At 37.7% G+C, this 21,403-nt stretch overlaps 1 protein-coding gene and 1 pseudogene across 3 annotated transcripts in view; one reads left to right on the top strand and one right to left on the bottom strand.

Annotated features, from left to right (window-relative positions):
• Nucleotides 1-13,857, bottom strand: part of CREM (cAMP responsive element modulator) — a 50,138-nt gene extending 36,281 nt beyond the window's left edge. For all 3 annotated transcript variants that reach the window (XM_037165784.2, XM_037165783.2, XM_037165782.2), the window contains exons 1-3: nucleotides 13,783-13,857; nucleotides 7,142-7,239; nucleotides 6,853-6,992 (exon numbers count right to left, since the gene is read on the bottom strand). In XM_037165784.2, coding sequence (XP_037021679.2) covers nucleotides 6,853-6,992; nucleotides 7,142-7,239; nucleotides 13,783-13,857 — 313 coding nt within the window. The remainder of the gene's footprint in view (nucleotides 1-6,852; nucleotides 6,993-7,141; nucleotides 7,240-13,782) is intronic.
• LOC119064208 (60S ribosomal protein L22-like 1) lies at nucleotides 8,831-16,227 on the top strand (annotated as a pseudogene).
• Nucleotides 16,228-21,403: the final 5,176 nt, after the last annotated feature.

Genomic DNA, 21,403 nt, shown 5'->3' on the forward strand with positions numbered 1-21,403 from the left:
AATTAAAACCACAATGAGATACCACCTTACACCAGTCAGAATGGCTATCATAAACAAAGCAACAACAAATGTTGGAGAGGTTGTGGGGAAAAGGGGTTCCTAGTTCACTGTTGGTGGGAATGCAGACTGGTACAACCATAATGGAAAACAGTATGGAATTTTCTAAAAAAACTAAAAATGGACCTGCCTTATGACCCAGCAATTCCATTGCTGGGACTATATCTTAAGAATCCTAAAAATACCAATCCAAAAGAACCTATGCACCCCAATGTTCATAGCAGCACAATTTACAATAGCCAAGAGATGGAAGCAACCTAGGTGCCCACCAGTAAATGAATGGATCAAAAAATTATGGTACATATACACAATGGAATTCTATACAGCAGAAAGAAAGAAGGAGCTCATACCCTTTGCAACAGCTTGGATGGAACTGGAAAGCATTATGCTGAGTGAAATAAGCCAGGCGGTGAAAGACAAATACCATATGATCTCACCATTAACAGGAAGCTAAATAACAAAACAAACAAGCAAGCAAAATGAAAACAACAACACTGAAATTGAGAACAGGGGACAGCGACCAGAGGGGAGAGGGGAGGGAATTTCAGGGGGAAAAAAGGATTTACAGGAACTAGCATGAAGGACACATGGACAACTACTAAGGGGGGGTGGAAAGGGGAGGGAGGTGGGGGGCACAGTGGGGTGGGCTGGGAAGGGAGTAAAAGAAATAATACTGTAGTTGAAAATAATTTAAATAATTAATTAATTAGTTAATTTTTTTTAAAAGAATGGTTTCAAATTCTGATAATAGAACTTAATTTTAAATACCAATTAGTAAGCTTTTGGACTAGTAAAAAAATCTGAGGTGAGAGGAGTTGCTTCCATAGATATGAACCATGAAATAGGCAGGTAACGGAGGTCCTTGCTTTGTCCTTTTTACACTTTTTTTCTTTTCTTCAATGTTTCCCCATAATTCCATCCAAAACTTACTGCTTGCACAGTCTGAAAAGCTGATGTAGCAAGAATATGTTACTCTCATCATTTAATTTTCTGGTTAAGTCATTATGTAATGAGATATAATGAACAAAAGCTAAATATACAAACCAAGTGGCTCTAGGGGGAAACCATTTCTACTAATGTCTCATACTTAAGTCTAGCTTTTATTTTATTTTTTATAACAAAGGTACTCTTGATTTTGGCATTATCAAATGCTAGAGAACCTTTCCATTTCAAATGTCACCTCTCATTTGACAATAGACAAGATTTCCTAATGCTTCAGGAGACTGGAAGTAGGCTTTGTGTGCAATATGTTTATCCAAAAGATTTGAAAACACATTTAGGTTACAAAATATTTAATAGTATGTGTTTTCAGTAAACACACATTAAGATAGATTAAATAGTAGGAAAAACCAAGACAAAAATCAACGGAATGAATTTAGTAACATATTTTGTTTTTCTATTTTAGACTATATGCATACTTATTTTCCTCTTTTAAGTAATCCTTAATAACATTAGTTTCATAAAATAGCTAAACTAAAGTAAAAATGGACAGCTAGATTATATAATCAACTAAATTCTCCTCCAATGCCCATTTTTAATTGACTCAAGCCTGCTAGTATGTTATCCACCCATGGTAGTGGTGGGTAGAGGTTAAGTTCTGTTGTTCTAGATGTTCTGGGAGGTACCTATCTGACCACCCACCTCCAGAGTCTCAGGTGATATATACCAATAATTAAGTAGCTTACTCAATACACACTAGTTGAATGTTGGATACACTGACATTTCATCAAGAACGTATTTGTCTAGGTAAAGTGTAACTCATTAATTTACTAAGTATTTTTCTACTAAGTTAGTTTTAGTGGTTACACAAATGTTTTTATATATTCGATATATTATTATACAGTCATGGTAATTAGTTTCAAATCAGTATTAACCCAAGTATGGTTTTCTCATCTCCAACTTACCATCTCTCACTGTAATCAGGATGCTAACCTATCAACTAGTCTAGGCAAAAAATTCTTTTCAAATTCTCGGTATAAGAAACCATGTTTAAAAATATCTTCTATCTCCAGTACTCATTGCCATTGAGCACTTCTCTCCTAAAAACTATTCATATCATTAACAGAAAATATTATTTAAAGGATGAAAACTCAAAAGTATTTTAAAGTCTTGTAAAGGTGATAAAAATGGGGGTGGAGGGGGATAGTTCATTAGCAAATAAGGAAAGAGAATTCATTTAAGATTTCATCTGCTTGCCCTAACTGGTGTGTCTCAGTGGGTTGGAGCATCATCCCACATACCAAAAGGTTTCAGGTTTGGTTTCCAGTCAGAGTACATGCCTAGGTTGTAGGTTCAATCCTCGTGAGAGTGTATACAGGAGGCAACTGATCAATGTTTCTTTTTCTTGCCTTACCTTTCCCTCTAAAATCAATAAACATATCCTTGGATGAAGATTTAAAAATAATATTAATAAAAATTTAAATTAAAAAACTGTATTAAGAGAAAAAAGGGATAAAAAACAACTGTCTTGAGGAAACAATGATTAAATTCAAACATTTAAATCTTAGTTGCTTTTGCTATCCACTTATGAATTCATTCTCATTTAATTCATGTCTCACACAGAAAGTAAATTCTTTGCTAATTAAAAGCCGCTGTCTTTAAAAATATTCTCCTGAAACAGAATAGATTTTCTTTGACTGGAATGATTTAGCTGGCATACAGACAGCAAACCTATAGCCAAGATCTGTACTCTCAGTAAGGATTTTGAAGTGTAGTTCATTTTCTTGGTTTTGCAGTAATGAATCTCTGACTACTTTATCTTCCTACCCCCAGATTAAAAAGTTAGCTTATTCTAACTTGTACTTCTTAGTTTTTGTGATTAAAAAAAAAAACAAGTTGCAGTAATAAGGCCAACTTCTGTCAGATCTAACTTTCAACTACCCAAACTGTAAGAGTTGTATATGGGGAAATCTGCACACTTACTTTTATTTCATCAACTTTCACATACAAAGTTATTTACTTCTTTTTCTTTTTAACTTTATCTTATTATACAAAATTAAAAACAAATACTCTAACCCTGGCCAGTGTGTCTCAGTTGGTTGGGCATTGTCCTGCAAACCAAAAGGTTGAGGGTTCAGTCCCCAGTTGGGGTGTGTGCAAGAGGCTACCAATCAATGTTTCTCTCTCACATCAATGTTTTTCTCCCTCTCATCTCCTTTCTGTCCCCCCTCTCTAGAACCAATGAAAGAAAAAAATTTGTAATGATAAATAATCAATCTAGCCCTGGCTGGCGTAGCTCAGTGGATTGAGCGCAGGCCTGCGAACCAGACTATCACGGTTCGATTCCCAGTCAGGGCACATGCCTGGGTTGCAGGCCAGTTCCCGGCAGGGGACACATGAGAGGCAACCACACATTGATGTTTCTCTCCCACTCTTTCTCCTTCCCTTCCCCTCTCTCGAAAAATAAATAAAGAAAATATTTAAAAAAAATAATCAATCTAAAATAATAGTCTTTCAAAAAAAGAAGAAAAGTTTGGAGGAAAGTCATCCATGAAAAAAACTGAAGAATTAATTTTTATAATAAAAGATTAAGAAAGGGTTTCAAAAATAGATACATGAAAATACATTAAAAAATCTCCAGAAATTCTAGTAAATTAAACTACTCTAGTCTAAAAACCAAAGGGTACCAGACTGTTTCCATTTCTAAATATTTAGGAATATTAAAGCATTTAATCTCTCTTAAGTTATGCCTAGTAAGAGGTAAAACTAAAGAAAATAAATCTTGTGTCTCTGTAAATATATGTTTACCTTGCAGTTAAAGTAAATGTCTTCTAAAAAATTGAAATGTTAATACTCTTCAATGAAAGAATTATCAAATAAAATGTGCCACTATCAACAACTATTGATAGTTGTTGATAATTGTTAGTACCAACTAAATGTTTACAAAGTGCATTTTTTTACAAAGACACTATCACTTTTTGTGAACCAATAAATACCCATTTTTATGTGGGGACAACATATATAGAATAACACAACTTTTTAAAAAAATAATTGCCAGGGTCAATACCATGGGGGTCCAAATGAAGAAACCTACGTAGGAGACAATCCAGGACTTCCAATGTGGCAAACAGAGAAACGCCTAACTTCTTAACATTGGATTTTCTACTTCTCAAGCAGAGCTCCTGACTGTACTCCAGCCTGCCCCTCACCCCCTGGACACAGTGATGACTTACGCTGAGCTCTCTTCTCCAAGACACCTGAAGAGCATGGAAATAAACACTTCAGAAATATGACTGGACACATGACCACAGCTAGCCAACATTTTTCTGTGACATGTCAAAGTAGTGTATTTCTTTTCCCCACTTCTACCTGTTATCTTCTTGTGTCTTCACATTAACCCCAGAGTTTGCCAATCTAGTATTATGCCCACTTCAAACACCAAACACCTGAGATGGGAAACAAAGCTCTCTCTGATGCAGTTGGCAAATGATAGGACCATCATGCCTTCTCCACATCCTCCACATCATCTATAGCTTCAACATTCTCTCAAACCAATGTTTTCATGATTTCAAATATTCAGCTAATAATCTAAGCATATTAACCCACAGCATCCCCATCCATATCACCTTGTACAGAAAAGATCAGTGCTTTTACCAATTTCTAGGTAGCATTAGGATATGCCAGGTGATTTTCAAGATGACAGCATCTTGGATAGTTAGTTCCCCAAACTTTAAGGTGTCTGAGCATTATTTGTTCCATCAGTAATTCCCAACCTTTTCCATCACAGCATGAACAGTATATGATAATATGTGTACAGCTGACCAGCCAGGAGGTTCCAGCAGGTCCACATAAGCCCTGCACAGACACTCTGGGGCCAAGGGCAGGAGGATCTCAGCACTCCTGTGACCAGTGCGCTGCTCTGCCAAACTCACAGCTGGCAAACTCTGATTTTCAGTTCTACAACTTCCACCGTGTGTTCCCAGTGAGCCAGACACAAAGGCATACAAATCAGTGGTGTAGCAAAAGAAAAAAAACAGTGATAACCTCAGGGTCCAACTCTTACAGACAGTGGGGAGTTTTCCTTTCCTAACATGGACTTTCAGATATGTTCACTCACCGTCTTATAGAGGCTGTGGACAAATTATACCCTGGTTCTTCCAGGTACTGTGATAGGAGCTACCCAAGGAACCAAAATTACTAAAGGAGAGTGTTTAATGCTGCAAATCCACTACCACTGTTAAGAAAAACCCTAAATAAGTAATGACTCTTTAGGTTTTCCCACAGATTAAAGGAGACTATAGCTTGCTTTAACAGCCATGTCTTAAATTAAGACTTGAAACTTTTCTGTACTACTACTTTTTAAAGGAAAACAGAAACCATACCCAAAATATTAACACTGTTTTGGGACTAACACAGCACTTATTATCACACATATTCTACTACCTGGACCAACACAGTACTTACTGTCATACATATTCTACTACCTGAGCACCCTTTTTTTTTTTTTTTTACTCTTTTTCAATCCTTTTGCTGTCTTGTCTTGCCCCCTCCCCCATACTTTTTTCTTATTAAATCCCCTTTTTTCCCCATTGACAAACAGTTCTCAAAGTTTTATTATTTTAATAATATTTTTTAAATTTAATTATTGTTCAAGTACAGTTTTCTTTTACTCCCATCCCAGCCCACCCCCCCAGTGCTCCCCACCTCCCTCCCATTTCCACCCCCCTTAGTTGTTGTCCATGTGTTCTTTATACTATTTCCTGTAAATCCTTCCTCTTTTCCCCCTGAAATTCCTTCCCCTCTCCCCTCTGGTCACTGTTCCCCTGTTCTCTATTTCAGTGTCTTTGTTTCTATTTTGCTTGCTTGTTTGTTTTGTTAAAGGTGAGATCATATGGTAAATCTTCTTTTTTACTAAAGTATTTTTATGTATCAAATGGTCTTGATTTGGGGGGAAAAAGAACTAGTATTTAAAGCAAAAAGCACTGAATAAACAGCCCATTAACATGCACAAGACTAAATGTGAATTTATTTGTTTATTTAGAGCTTTTGGTATTTAAACTTTCAAATAAAGTGGTCTAATTGCTGTAGTTTATTTTTTATTTTTTTACTATTTTATTTCTTTTTATTTAATTTTATTTTTTAGGGAGAGGGGAAGGGAAGGAGAAAGAGAGGGAGAGAAACATCAATGTGTGTTTGCCTCTCACATTGCCCCCAAAGGGGACCTGGCCCACAACCTAGGCATATGCCCTGACTGGAAATCAAACCAACGACCCTTTGGTTCACATCCTATGCTCAATCCACTGAGCTACACCAGCCAGGGCTAATTGCTGCAGATTAAAAAATTAATTATTTTTCCATTCTCATTGAGGAAAAACTGCAGCACAAATCAATACAGTAAAGACTAGCAAAAACAGAATTACATTTGAAACATAATTTAGGAAACATATATACCTCTTTAAAATTAGTAAGTAGAAAATGTAGTAAATGCCAACAAAAATGAAATACAGACATTTATATCTTATTATGTTTGCATGCATCATAAAGGCAACAAAAAGCAGTACTTTTTAAACTTTTACTAAACAGGAATACAAACATATAAATATGGAACAAAACTCCCTTTATTTTAAACTCAAAATTTTCTTCTATATTCAGTTAAAAAAAACTTTATCTTTCAAAAGTATATGACAACTATCAATTCAAATTTTTTACTTCTTTAACACATAATTTTCACTCTGATATACAGATTAGGTATTATGATTTAAAATGAAACAGTTTAATGGAAAAACCGAGTTGCTTCCATGTAACTAGAGAAGGTTTAAGCTGGCACTCTATGGTATCGAAATGCAGCATACATACTGTATTGTCCCGTGCTAGTCTGGTATATGCTAGCCGGTACTGCCATGGTAGTGATGTGAGGTGGCGTTCCTTCTTCCTCTGATTTTTCTTCAATCTTGGGAACACCAGGCACATCAGAGGAAAGTTCATTCAGTATTTTTCTAAAAGAGAATTTAACAATACAAATAATTAAAATATACAAATCAGTTTTAAAACAGAAAAGCTATAGTGGAAGACATGGTTTGATGTATGACTCTCCCTTTTTGAACAACAAAAAAAAATGCATCATTACAGTGGAAACTTCACTTACCGATAGGAGGGTCTCCGTGAGAAGATTTCTCTACGTTTATGAGAATCAATTACACCTTCTGATTCTGCAGACTCATCTGTCTCTGCAATTGTTGCTACCTATAATACAGGAGTTTCTGAAATGCATCATAAACAATATGATTTTCTTGTTTCAAAACAGTGCAACTAAGAGTCTCCGTGTGCAGCAGCACTAAGCCAGGTGCTGGGAAGCACCCAGCAGGAGAACATGCTGAACTCATGGAGCTCACACCTAGCTTAGGAAAGGAAGCACAGAGACAAGCATTTCAGCTGTAGGACAAGTGTGTATGGAAAGGAATAGTACAGACAATAAATACTACAGAAATGCAAGTAAATACTGGCTGGAATGTCAAGTGAGGCTTCACAGAAAAGGCCTAAATATATGATACATAAAACCTAAGGTCCCAATCCTGAAAGTACTCTCACAAATCCAGCAGGGAGTGAATGAGTAACAAAGGCAGAAAAAAAAAGCCTCGATCTCATCACCCTTTTCACAACACCACAGCTGACGTGAGCTGGGTCTTCAAGGTAGACATTAGATGGGTCCCAGGATGAAAGAATATTTAAGCAGATAAACAAGCCTGGCTGAAGTTAGGATTTACGTTACGTTGAAGTTTGCTAATGATAGGTCTTGAAGGTCAAAATAAGGAATTTCTCCTTAAAAGATCAGAGTTTTAAACATGATTTATTTTTAAAATAATAAAATAACATGATTATTAAACAAATTCACAGAAAGTAAAAAATCTCTCTTCAACGTAGCTGCTCTCATTATATACAGCCATTTATCACTAAAGAACCATAGTAGTTATGAGTTTACAAAACTCACTTTACTTAATATTACGATTATGTGGAGATTTGATTTGGGCAAAATCAGGAGAGCTTATTAAACTATGAACAGTATACCCTGGCCAGTGTGACTCAGTTGGTTGAAGCATCATCTTGTAACCAAAAAGATGCAGGGTTCGATTCCCAGTCAGGGAGCATATGATTGTCAAGAAGGCAACCAATCAGTGCTCCTTTCTCACATTGTTTCTCTCTCTACCTTCCTCTCTCTCTAAACACAATGAAGTAAGGGAAAAAATGTATCAACACTGAAAGATGAAATATATACTTACCAAGCACATGGATGAGCAAACATGTTATCTCCACACATGACCATGCATCTCTGTTCATGGACACCCAACAAATAAGCATACTAATCAACAAATACAGTGTATTAGAAAAAACATTGCAATATCACTACCAAACATTTATCACTTTATACTGGGCTTTCGCACATCTCTCACATGATCCTAACAACCTCCTTGTGTGAGGTAGGCTGTTAATTTTCAGAATGGCAAAAACTGAAGTTCACACAGAGAGATTAAAGGACTTGTCCATGGTTAAACAAGTAGGAATTTTAAGACAAGATTCACCACCACCTATTTGTACAAAGATACCAGTAATTAAATAATCATTTCACAAAATTAAAAAAAAACCTTCTGAATATAAGACAAAACTTTCTTCTAGTCTCAGCCAGGTTAAATATAAGAAACACCTGCACCCCAATACAAAGTCAAAATATAAAAAGGAGACTGGAAAGATTCTCTTGTTTTATAATTAGAGTCAGAAACTTTTGACAGCAACGGTCATCAAGTGGGGGGAGGAAGACAATGCTGAAAATTATTAACACATGGCACCTCAAAGATAACCAAGCTTTTACTGTGGGTTTATTACTTCAAATGTTATGTTGCAAACCCCATTCTTATTTTGCAATAAATTGTGCCAAATGCAGAAAAGAACAAGACTAAATGAATACATCTACTTTTTCCTCAAAGGTCTTTTTGTCATGAATTAGGTTCAAATAATTCTAACATTTAAAGAGCAATAACAAACTGACCTAAAAAAGAGATAAATAAATCCAATAAATGAGAAAAGTAAACTTGAAGAAATAATAAGGATGTAAACCCAACCTTGATAACAAAACGCTCTGGATCATAACCAAATACCAACCACATCTACAAAGCCAAGGTTAAATCTGAGAGGAGTACATGATGTGTAAACATAAGACCAAGAGAAAATGATATCATTATTTCCTATGAATTACAGATATTGAACTAAAAATAAACTTAAATTTCTACCTACCTACTAGTGTGAGTATTCATGAAAATAGCCCCGATACTATAATCCTTATATTATTGCGTTTATTGGACATCTCCAAAGAATCCTCATATATGCACCACTGGAGAGCTCAGCTAAATAAATGAGTTTGAGCAGAGAACAACCTAAAGAATTACTCATCTGGCAATTACTCATCCTGCAAATTAAAAGCTGACAACACAACAGCAACTTAGTCAAATCTATGTATCTAGCAGAGCACAATCAATGTGCTTCCCATGTAAAAGGAAATTCCTCCAAATCTCTAATAAAACAACTGGAGCATAAAAGCTACACAAGAAAAAGATGATAAATTAGTAAAAAAAGAAGCTCAAGTTTAAGAAAGTCAAAGACAAATCATGCTTGAAGGAAGCTAACCCGAACGAACAGTTTGTATGAGTGGTGACTAAATTACTTTCTGGACATGGACAGTCTGGCCCAAAGGTAACTGTATCAGAGTCACAGCTGGGGAGCCTTTTCCTGTACCTGTTCCAAATACAGAGACCTGCAAAAATGAGCATCATTGAGGATTAAGGCTAGACCTTTTTTTTATTGTTTTTTATGCTTTTTTTAAAAAAAGAAATACCATTGCTATGATGACTAGACTATTTTTCCCACTTCCAAGAAATAACAAGCAAGCCAGGGACCTTACCATTAGGATGTGGTCACTGTCCTGGAACAGTCATTCTCTGATGTGATACATAGTAAAGAACCCACGCTGCTCGCTTTTGGTTCCCATGCTTCGGTGGCTAAGAATGTTCCAAGCACAAAGTTCTAAAGCAGTTAAACTACCTCACTACTAACAGTGAAGCCTTAGGCCAGAGTATAAACTACCCTCTCTCACTTCTTAAGAGAAATTGGAGACAGAACTTCAATACGGTGAATTATTTTTTTAAAGATTGTTTAAATTATTTATTTTTAGAGAGAGGGGAAGGGAAAGAAGAGAGGGAGAGAAACATCAATGTGTGGTTGCCTCTCTCCTGTTCCCTACTGGGACTCTGGCCTGCAACCCAGGCAGGTGCCCTGACTGGAAATTGAACCAGCAACCCTTTGGTTCACAGGCTGGTACTTAATCCACTGGGCTACCCCAGCCAGGCCAATACAGTGAATTATTTTTTTAATAAATGAAACATTCAACATGATATTCTAGAATTACTCCAGATACAAACTGATGCTTTGTCTCTATACTGATGAAAATTGTAGTTTCTCTTATGCCTCAATAATCACAAAAAGACTGTATTTCATTATATACTATCTGAAAAGCACATTCATTAAAAGCAACATCAGTCTTATCACAAGACTATAAATATTGGAAGCTATCAAGCTCAAAATGGCAGATAGAGGTTTTCCAAAATTCAGAACTTCCACTTAAAAGCTGGCATTTTATCATTGGCAATGTAAACTGTCAATTGTTTTCCTTGAAGTGACAAACTTATTCATTTGATAAAATGTTTAATCAAATAAGTTGGAATAGCCATGGTCTGGTTATTAGTCATTCTTTTGAAAAAATGATGTTGTGTGGAAAAAAACTTGCTAGTTTATCCTGCCACTCAAACAATAACTCAAGTATTGGGCTTTTTTTTCCCCAAGAATGCCATTGGTCTTCATATGCAGCAGAAATGCTTCCAGTGAGTGTCCTAATTTCATAACTCAGAAAATATTAAAACAATTTGTATTTAAGGGTCAAGATTTAATACAACTGGTAATATTTACTGCTTCATCAAGAATATTCCTGAAAGACTGACTTTTTTTCACTGCAAGTGAATGGCACTGAAGAAAACAATAACTACTATCCAGTTTGGAGCCACTGATTTGATTCCTGCTAAGGTACCAATAGTTTATCTCCCATTTTCTTGCATCACTAATACAATGACAATGCAGAGAAAAAGCAAGAGATCTTAGCATATTGTGAAAGTAGTTTTATCCTCACAAACCTCCAGAAAGATGCCTCAGCCTCCCCTGGGTTTTGGTGCTCACACTTTGAAAACTGTTGCTCACTCCTCATGGGGGCTCGAGGCCTTGGTTCACAGCTCCAAGAGCAGGACACTGAGGCAGGCTGGGATGTCAGTTCCACAGCCAAACCACCACCTCTAGTAACCTTGACAGAGGGTTCATATGTCAGAGATTGGGCGACATATTATATAAATTATACCCAAGAGTACCACAAGTATTCTTATAGGCTACGCCTGTGGACTGAGACAGCAGATACTGCCCACATTTCACTTTCTGTGGTCAAATGGCCCAGCTTCAAAGAAATTAAATTTGGGTGTTTTTTTGGTTCTTTGGTTGTCAAATGATCTTTAATTGAAATATTTTCTTTTGCAGTTCTTAACTACCCAGGCATTTATTTCACTGCAACACTGTTGGTGTCATCTACAATGTCATCTACAATGTCATTGACAACGCAGCCCATAGATTGGGCCACCCCCAGGATTTCTTCTGTGGATCCAGAGAGTTCTCTAGCTGAAGATCGGTGCTGCACCTATCAGACAATTTTGACGATTACATCAAAAGTGATATTTCCACTATGCTTAATGTTTTTCTGCTTGTTTTGGTCTCATGGTGGTTCTTTGAGGGTTTTGATAAGGCAGAAGGTACTACCTCAATCTAGGCCTGTCTGTTCTGAACGGTTGGTTTCACTGAAACCCTCAGACCCTTCCAGTCACTGGTTGCCTTAGCAATGTCATCACCAACCTTGTCTGGAGACAGGCCCACCAGCTCAATCTTGGGGGCCAGGGCAGATATGGCACTGACTCCCCCACAGGTGCACCACAGGTATACAACTTTGATCTCACTGGGGTAAAACTTTGGCAGCATGGTGGAAGCCGCTTGTGTTGGATGAACCTGGATTCCAGACAACCAAAGAAAGTTACACCTGCACCTCCTCTGAGCCAAAAGCCAAAGCAAAAATTAGTATTTTGAAGAACCTGGAGAACAACTAACAAAGAGTCATGGGTTTTGATAAGTATAAGTCACGCTTTAAATAGTTTTAATGCTCTTTCAAGTATAACTTTCAGGATTTTAATTTATTAAACAATTGCTCTATCAAATGGCATAGCATCGAGATAACTGCTGCAGAAAAGGAGCTGTACCCACTAATATAAAACTGTATTTCTAGAATTCTGGGGATGAGCCATATGATGAAACTTCCACATGTCCAAACTCTGGGCATGCAAAAGCTCATGAAACAACACTGACACTAAACTGCTAAAATAAAGGCTAAGCACCAGCACAAGTGACATGCTCTAGAATCAGAATTCAGATGTATCCTTAAAAAACAAAAACAAAATAAAAGATAAAAACCCTTAGATCTACAGAGCCTGACAGACCTTCTATACTCTCACTGCCAAAAGTGATTGGCACTAAGTGGCTAGCATTAAGCCTTTAATAATTATGTCAGTAGAGTTAACAGGCTAAATCCACCATTACTCATAAGAAAAAAAATTCACTTGACTCCCTACCTTTAACATCTTAGCATTATTTTATTATTATACTAATCACACGGGCCACAGCTGAATATATGCACCCTTGAAGCATGCTACATTGAAGGCATGGAAGAAACACAGGCAATGACTGAAGATGCACGATGGCTACAATAGCAAAACGGGCAAATTTTAAAGAAGTGTCTTTATGTTTGGGGTAAGGCAGTAGACTCAGTTTTAGGTAGGGCTAGGCTGAAAGCAATGGTAGGGCAGCAAGGTGAAATGTTTAACAGGCAAGGAAAATTATGGGACTCATGCGTGGGTTAAAGCTCAGATGGGAAATAAATATCTGAGAAAATATTGACAAAGCATAGTCTATAGAGTATTTTAGTTATTTTATTCACAATGTACAAACAGAATTCTAAAATAGCTTTGGAAAGAGATGAGAACTAATTCTTTCCTAAAAGACACCACTGTTACAGAGACAAAATTCAGTGCACTTGAACTAAAATGTGCATACTGAAGGTAGAAATAGAAAATGTCATAAACATCAAATATTCACTCCAAGAGTGAATATTAGAATATTAGAATACTTTCTAATAAGGAAAAGTCTCTCAGAGACCAAGGAGACGCCATGTGGACTGGCCTAGACAGTGGGAATACAGCAGTGAGTAAGGAGAAGTCTCTGCTCTCCTACATCAGGAGGGAACAGAAAAGAGATGAAGAAACAAATACATAATTGGGGATGGTGCTAAATTCTCAAAAGAAAAATAAAGCAAGGTAAATAATCAGAGAATGACAAAGGAATGTGGAAGAAGGCTCTTTAGGATACACCTGATGTGAAAGCTTCTTATCAGAGGGAACATGTGCACAAAAAGCCTAAATGAAGACAGGGAAAAAGCCATAGGAAGATCTATGAGTATATTCACCACATTCCAACAATCAGGGAGATACCTGCTCAAAAACAAATATCATCAAATGGATGTATTTTGTATTTCATAATTTATACCTCTTTTTAGGAAGCTTTAAAAGTATGTAGAATGAACTCATAGTACACATAATTTACCTTTTTGTCCAGCTCCCCTGAATAATCCTCTTCTATGGGATGCCTGAAACATAGATTGTGCTGATGCCACCACATCCACCAAAAACCCCAATATCGACGGTAGCTGATCTGTAAGTTAAGATGTTGCAACTGACAGCCTTACTTGGCTTTGCAGTTTGAAAATAAACCTTAACAATGACATTTATAACTAGGAAAACCACATAATGTGTAACACAGCATTTGATTAACACCCAGCAGAATAGCTTTAGTCGGAAGCCAGGTTCCTTGCTGTGGGGTTTATGATGTCACAGTATATATGCAAATGTCACATGTACTGGGCTGCACTCAAGTCAGTTAATAAAGAATGAAAATTTGCAAACTCACAATATAGACAGACTTTGCTATCAACTCTGCTTCCTGAGAAATCAAACCAAGATACTATAAGCTGTTTTAATATCAAAGACTACAACAAAAATCCAGTAACACTCCGAGGAATAAGTTGGACAACTGTCTTGATTTCTGTGTGTTAAGTCAGGATTCTCAAAGAAGTCTGCCTCTTCTACGGAAAAACAGTGTTTAAAGAACATTTCAAACATTTGAAGGTTGCAAACAGAAAAATAGTATTATAAATGTGAACACTTAAAAATGCAAAATATTTTGCTTGATTTTTAAATTTTATCTTTAGAGGGGAAGGAGAAAAGGAGAGAAATATCAGTGTATGGTTGCCTCTCGTGTGTCCCCTGCTGGGAACTGGCCTGAAACCCAGGCATGTGCCTGGTTGGGAATTGAACTGTGATCCCTTGGTTCGCAGGCCTGAGCTCAATGCACTGAGCTACACCAGCCAGGGCTATTTTTACTTGATTTTTTAAAGTCCTCTTTAATTATGCTAAATGAAGATAAAATTTTAAAATGTAGGCTTGTTCTCATCCGAGTCCTTTAGTAGCTTTCTTTTCCAATGAGGTTTTTTTAAACACTGTGACTAACAAATTTCAAAATCAATGCAGTTAAATTTTACTTAATTTTATTTTTTAAAAGATTTTATTTATTTATTTTTAGAGAGAAGGGAAGAAAGGGAGAGAAGAGAGAGAGAAAGAAACATCATTATGAGAGAAACATCAGTGTGTGGTTGCCTCTTGTGTGCCCCCTACTGGGGACCTGGACTGCAACCAAGGCATGTGCCCTGACTGGGAATTGAATCAGAGACCTTTCAGTTCACAGGCCGGCACTCAGTCTACTGAGGTACAGCAGCCAAAGCACATTTTACTTAATTTTACCTTAAGAATATCAATTGAAAATATTTCTTGAAAACAAAGTTAGCCGCGTATGAGTGATATTTTTAAAACTGCTCTCAAAATTCTAAAGAGAACTACACGGGATGTTGTTGCCCCACATTCATTTTGTGTGTATACAGCATAAATAAGAATGATCTGAAATCCATACTGAATTAAAAAAGAGGGAAATAGATTGCTGTTTCTGGTATTATAAATATAAAAAGCTAAATATTATGTTTCTTTTAAAAATTACTCTTTTGAAACCAAAGCAAGTATCAGAATAAAGTCATTCTTAACAATAGAGTCCATTTGGATAATAATTCCAATAAACAGTGTTGATCAGTTGAGGACATATTAAAGTTAGGGAGTTGCTTTGAAAAATAATGCTCTAGCTAATTTTTTTCTAGCTAATTCTTATTGTATGTAATATTTATAGTAGTTGGAGCACCATCCTATATTCTAACCCATTGATTTGTGCTTCACTTATCATAGTACATTTTTAAAGTATTATAAAAATGGCCCTGACTGGTGTGGCTCAATGGATTGAGTGCCAGCCTGTGAATCAAAGTGTCTCAGGTTCGATTCCCAGTCAGTACACAGGCCTGCGTTGTGGGCCAGGTCCGCAGTTTGGGACACAGGAGAGGCAAGCACACATTGATATTTCTTTCTCTCTCTTTCTCCCTCTCTAAAAAACTAAAGTAAAATAAATAAAATCTTTTAAAAAGTATTATAAAAATGAACATGATCGTTATAGAAGTCAAACCTCTTTTAGCTTTAGAACATTTAAAAATCAACCTTACATGCTGATTGCACAAGACTAACTGCAAGATAGCACTGCAAGTCAAGAGCCAAAGAAAACAATCTAAAAGTTTAGTTTGGACTTTCCTCACCCAGTAGAAGATAAAATTTTTTATTCTGGAAATTTCAAACAGTTTTTACAGAAGGTTAAAATCAATGAAAAAACTGGGAATCTTGATAATATTGTTCACTTTGAACACTTCAAGAATAAAATCACAGTTGTTTCTATTATTTTAAAAGTTCTCTAAAAGATATTTGAAATATCTTACCAAGAAATACCTTAAGAAGAACAGTCTTGATGATTGGCTTCCTGTGGTTGCATCTGACAAGGACATTTAACAAACTTTGTTACTACCAGATTAGTCAAGATGAAGATGGATCTAAGTCTGAGGACTAGGTGAAGTCACCCCTTACAGGGAAAGCGCTGCTTACTAATAAAACAAATGAAGTGTACAAGAGAAAAAACAAACAAATTTTTAGCTTATCAGTGAATAAAACACACCTCTCTGTAAAAAAAAAAAGTCAATCTTAGATTTGGTTTCAGAAGACTGAAACTAAAACTGATTGTAATTCACTAGCCAAATGTATTTCCAGGTAGTAAATGCACACAATGAAGTAAGTTGCAATGAGGTCCTGAGCCAAAATGGCATTTACCCAGCAAATATAATGTCAATTAGTGGATATCAAAACTACTCTTAAAAATGATACAGATAATTTCTGCTGGCCAAGATGGAGGCGTAGGCGGAAATACTGTGCCTCCTCCCACAACCAAAATTAAGGACAACAAAGATTTAGAAACAAACACACAACCAGAACACACAGAAGATTGAACTGTACATAAGTCTGACAACCATTCATCTAGATCAGTAAGAGGGGTGGAGTTGGTGGCCGACAGAGAGGGGTCCAGGCAGGAAAAAGCGGTTGCTGGCAGACCCCGGGGCATGGGGAAGAAATGAGCAGACCCAGTGAGGTGCACAAGGCTGCTGGCTGACCGGGGTCACACATTCGAGTGCAAATAAACAAGGCAAAAACGGGTGGTGAGACAAACCATGAAACCCAGGGCCTCAGAGCCAGGAAATAAAGCCTAAAAACACCAATTGAAAACACTTGTCGGGTGGAGGTGTCAGGAGAGACTCACAGCCTCACAGGAGAGTTTTTTGGAGAGACCAACAGGGTCCTAGAATGTATAAAAGCCCATCCACCCAGGAACCAGCACCAGAAGGGCACAATTCACTTGTGGGAAGTAGTGGAAGGGACTGAAATACAAGTGGAGCAAGCACCATTGTTCCCTCTCTGACCTCGCCCCCACATACAGACTCACAACCCAGTGACTGGGTTGCCCCGTGCTGGTGAACATCTAAGGCTCTGCTCCTCATAGGTAACAGGCAAGACATGACCAAAATATTATGGCTCAAACAGAAGAACAAATCAAAGTCCCAGAGCCAATACTTTTAGTTGACTAAGAGATAGCCAACGTATCAGATGCACACAGTTCAAAACACTGGTGATCAGGATGCTCACAGAACTGGTTGATTTTGGTCACAAATCAGATGAAAAAAATGAGGGCTATACTAAGTGAAATGAAGAAAAATGCACAGGGAACCAATAGTCATGGAAAGGAAACTGGGACTCAAATTAATGGAGTAGACCAGAAGGAAGAAAAAAAACTACCAAACAGAAAAGAATGAAAAAACAAGAATTCAAAAAAAATAAGGAGAGGCTTAGGAACATCCAGGACATCTTTAAATATTCCAACATCTGAATTATAGGAGTACCAGCAGGAGAAGAGGAACAGCAACAAGTAGAAAACTTATCTGAACAAATAATAAAGGAGAACTTCCCCAATATGGCAAAGGAAATAGACTTCCAGGAATTCCAGGAAGCTCAGAGAGTCCCAAAGAAGTTGGACCTAAGGAGAAACACACACACCAAGGCACATCATAATTACATTAGCCAAGATTAAAATGAAGGAGAGAATCCTTAGAAGCAACAAGAGATAAGAGGACAGTCACCCACAAAGGAGTTCCCATCAGACTGTCAGCTGATCTCTCAAAAGAGACCTTACAGGCAAGAAGGGGCTGGAAAGAGGTATTCCAAGTCATGAAATCCAAAGACCTACAACCAAGATTGCTGTATCCAGCAAAACTTTCATTTAGATGGAAGGACAGATAAAGTGCTTCTCAGATAAGATCAAATTCAAGGAGTTCATCATCAGGAGAAATATAGAATCTAAAGAACTTGAGACATGTGTTCATGAACTAAAGGGGGGAAATGGTGGGGGAGTGATGTGCAGGGTGAAGGGGAATGGAGGGGGAATAGAACAAATGTAATGGCATAATCAATTTAAATAAAAAGACTGCTTAATAAAATCTAAAGCCAGATTCCTGAGATCTAACCTTTTACTCACTCTGACCTGCGGCAAGTTATTCAGCCTGTCTGTGCCTTAGTTTCCTCAAACACAAAGGAAATGAAAATAGTGTTACCGAACAAGAGGTCCGATGGGGGGGGGCAGTATTTGGCCCACCTAGGGATGCCAAAAACTGCTACAGAACAGGGGTCCCATCCAAGGACAGAATACTAATATCTACTGGGCTCTTCTGTCCGCCGCCAATTGAAAAGACATCTCTCAATGCTAGAGATTTGTGAAAAGGAAACGAAATGTTTATTTAATGCTATTTAGGCTTAATTCCTCCACTAAAATATCAAAGTCTTTTAGGGTATACACCTACACCCACACAGCGCTCCCTTCTCCCACTGTCCCAACTCCGGGTACCGTAAATCAGGAAAAGAGCACATGTCTGTGTTTCAGGCCACTGGTATCGTGGGCTGTGTCAGGCAGGATCTCTAATTAATCTAAAGTACTGCGGTACCCTCTCATGGTCCACTGGCAAGAGTTCTTTGTACCCAGTTCCAGTCAAAGTCTCTCCTGCTTTCAGGCCACGTGGCCAAAGGGGGCACCCCAAAGCCAGGTGGGCCTCTTCTACCAAAGCTGCAGGGGTCAGCACTCCACCAAAAGTGTGTGTCTTTCTTCACCTGGCTGCAGGGATCTCCATTCTGGCAAAGCTTTGTGGTTTTCCCTTTCACCTGGGTAAGAGAGGGTCTGCACTCTGCTAAAACCACATGGCTCTCTCTTCACCTGGCCAAGAGGGGACTCTTACTTTGCTGAAACCGCGTGGCTCTCTCTTTCATCTGGCTGCAGGGATCTCCATCTGGCAAAGCTGAGTGGTAGTCTTTCACTCTGCTAAAAACCACGTTGCTCTCCCTTCTACCTGGCTCAAAACTTGGCCAGAGCTATTTAACATATCTATGAAACCAGTTAAATGTTATAGATATGTTAAATAATCATTCCAGAGGTTAGCTGCAAAACTGTTGCTATGCAAAACAACTCTCAATGGCCCTGCTCCATTTGTTCCTTCCCCCAACTCACACCTGTGGGGGGAAGGGGTGAGGACATCTTACATGTCTCTCCAATATTCCTATACACTTTGAATTATGAACACCATTCCAAATCTTTCCCCCCCAGCTGCACCCTGTATCAATAGTACTTTCCTATTAAGTTTTTGAAAGGACTGAGTCAATATATGTAAAGTATTTATAACAGTGCCTGGAAAATACTGATTATTCAATAAATGCTCAACTTTGTTATTTTTATTTTTGTCAATTTAAGTTCATCTTACATTAATTTTTAATTACATTAAAATATTCATTAAATCTACCAAAATAGAGGTCTACTGCTGCATAGGATATACCTACCGATTTGAAGGCAAACATTTTTCCTTAACTGTTTCTGCTTGCGTTGTGTTCACCAATATTTTGTCTTTTAATATATTCAATGTTATAAACAGGCTTTTATTTCCCATGACTTCTTGGAGAACAACAAGAGTCTTATCTCTGATAGGGCTCAGAAAACTCACATTTCTGAAAAGTGCTATTAAGATGTTGTCATCACAATTAATCAATGAAGTAAAAATTTCCCAAAGCCTGTGTTTTCCAGTGTAATTTCTTTAACAACACAGGATTTTAAAAGGCTGTAATAACAAAAAATAAGGCAAAGTAAATAATCTCTGAATCTTATTCAAAGAAGAAACTACAAAAATATTTCCATTTTTCATATTCCAGTGTCCTGTCTACTCTTGTGTTGTTGTTCTATTTTTATTGTGGTAAAAAAAATACATAACATAAAATTTACCATCTTAACCACTTTTCAGTATCCAGTTCAGCAGTAAGAATATTCATCTTGCAAACCTGAAACTATTGCAAAACTAAGCAATAGTTCCCTTATATCCCCCCTACCAGCCTACTTTTGTTACAGGAAAATGAAGCAATCAGACACTGAGGGATTCTGGAGTACGAGGTTTATTAATGTACGTGGGCCCAGAGGAGTCAGTCTCCAAATTCTGAGCCCCGAACAAAGGATTCTTGGGGTTTAAATAGTCTACGGGGTCTTCCTGTCTACATAGCAAAGTGGGATACAGAAGTGGAATGAGGAAGTTAGTTCTAGCTATGTGGCAGAAGCAGAGTACAAAGGCTAAATGCAGAAGTTAGTTCTAACTGCAGGGGTGCTAGTCCTAGCCCTTGTGAATATCCTGCTGTTTGCTTTCCCAAACGGCCCTATCGCTCTTCCTAGGGTACTTGGGGTTTGGGTAAACAAAGGTTCTTCAAAGCTTCCCATATCATTCCCCCCTTTTATGCTAAACAACAATAGTGCTTGTTTTAGCATAACAATATTTTTCTTGTAGGAATAAACAAGTCCCCCCTTTTGATGCTTGACAGTGCTGTTGACTGCTCTAGCATCACTTTACGGTTATTCTTGTAGGTCAGGGGGCTGTTGTAATATCTGATAACAATATCACTGGAGGGACAAGATCCTGGCAGTTGCCCTGTGGGTAACTGCTGCTTCTAAGTTCTGGACTATGATCCACAGGATACAGGGGCTGAAGCTTAAACCTAAGAAGATAATAATTAGGGGTCCTAGAAAGGGAAATAGCTACTGGAGCCAGGCTTGGGGATTTGTTCCTCAATTGCTCTAATTCTAACTTTCTGTTTCTTTGGTGGGGTGGTTTATATTCTGTAGCTATGATCTCTGACTGATTTACATAGTAGTAATATTCCTCTCCTAGGAATGTACAGGTCCCCCCTTCCATGGATTCAGAGTATTAATGAGGTTTCTTTCCCTTCTGGAATTATATACAGGACAATGGACGAAGGTCTCATCTTCTCATAACTGCTTCCAGCTGGACATGGATGTCATCCTACCTACCCTTGGGTCAGGGGTACCCTGAAAGAGGGGGGGGGTTGCAGCACAGAGGGAGTCCTTCCTTCAAGGGGAAGGACCTTAAAGGGTCCTGGTCAGTTGGCTGTCACCAGGAAGTCGCAGGCTTGGCATCCAAAGTCTGGCATTACTGGACCATTGGCATCCTGGTTAGGTTGTATCCTGGTCAGGTTGTATTCTGGAGGTGACAGATTAGGCAAGAAATTGGAAGCACAATTAAATCATAACTATTAAATGACAAAGGCAGGGACTTCAGTAAAGAATGGCTTATCTGGAGGAAGGTGTACAAGGTATGCTACAC

The sequence above is a fragment of the Artibeus jamaicensis genome, unplaced genomic scaffold (assembly GCF_021234435.1).
Source record: "Artibeus jamaicensis isolate MK-2021 breed Jamaican fruit bat unplaced genomic scaffold, CSHL_Jam_final contig_659, whole genome shotgun sequence".
Lineage (NCBI taxonomy): Eukaryota > Metazoa > Chordata > Mammalia > Chiroptera > Phyllostomidae > Artibeus > Artibeus jamaicensis.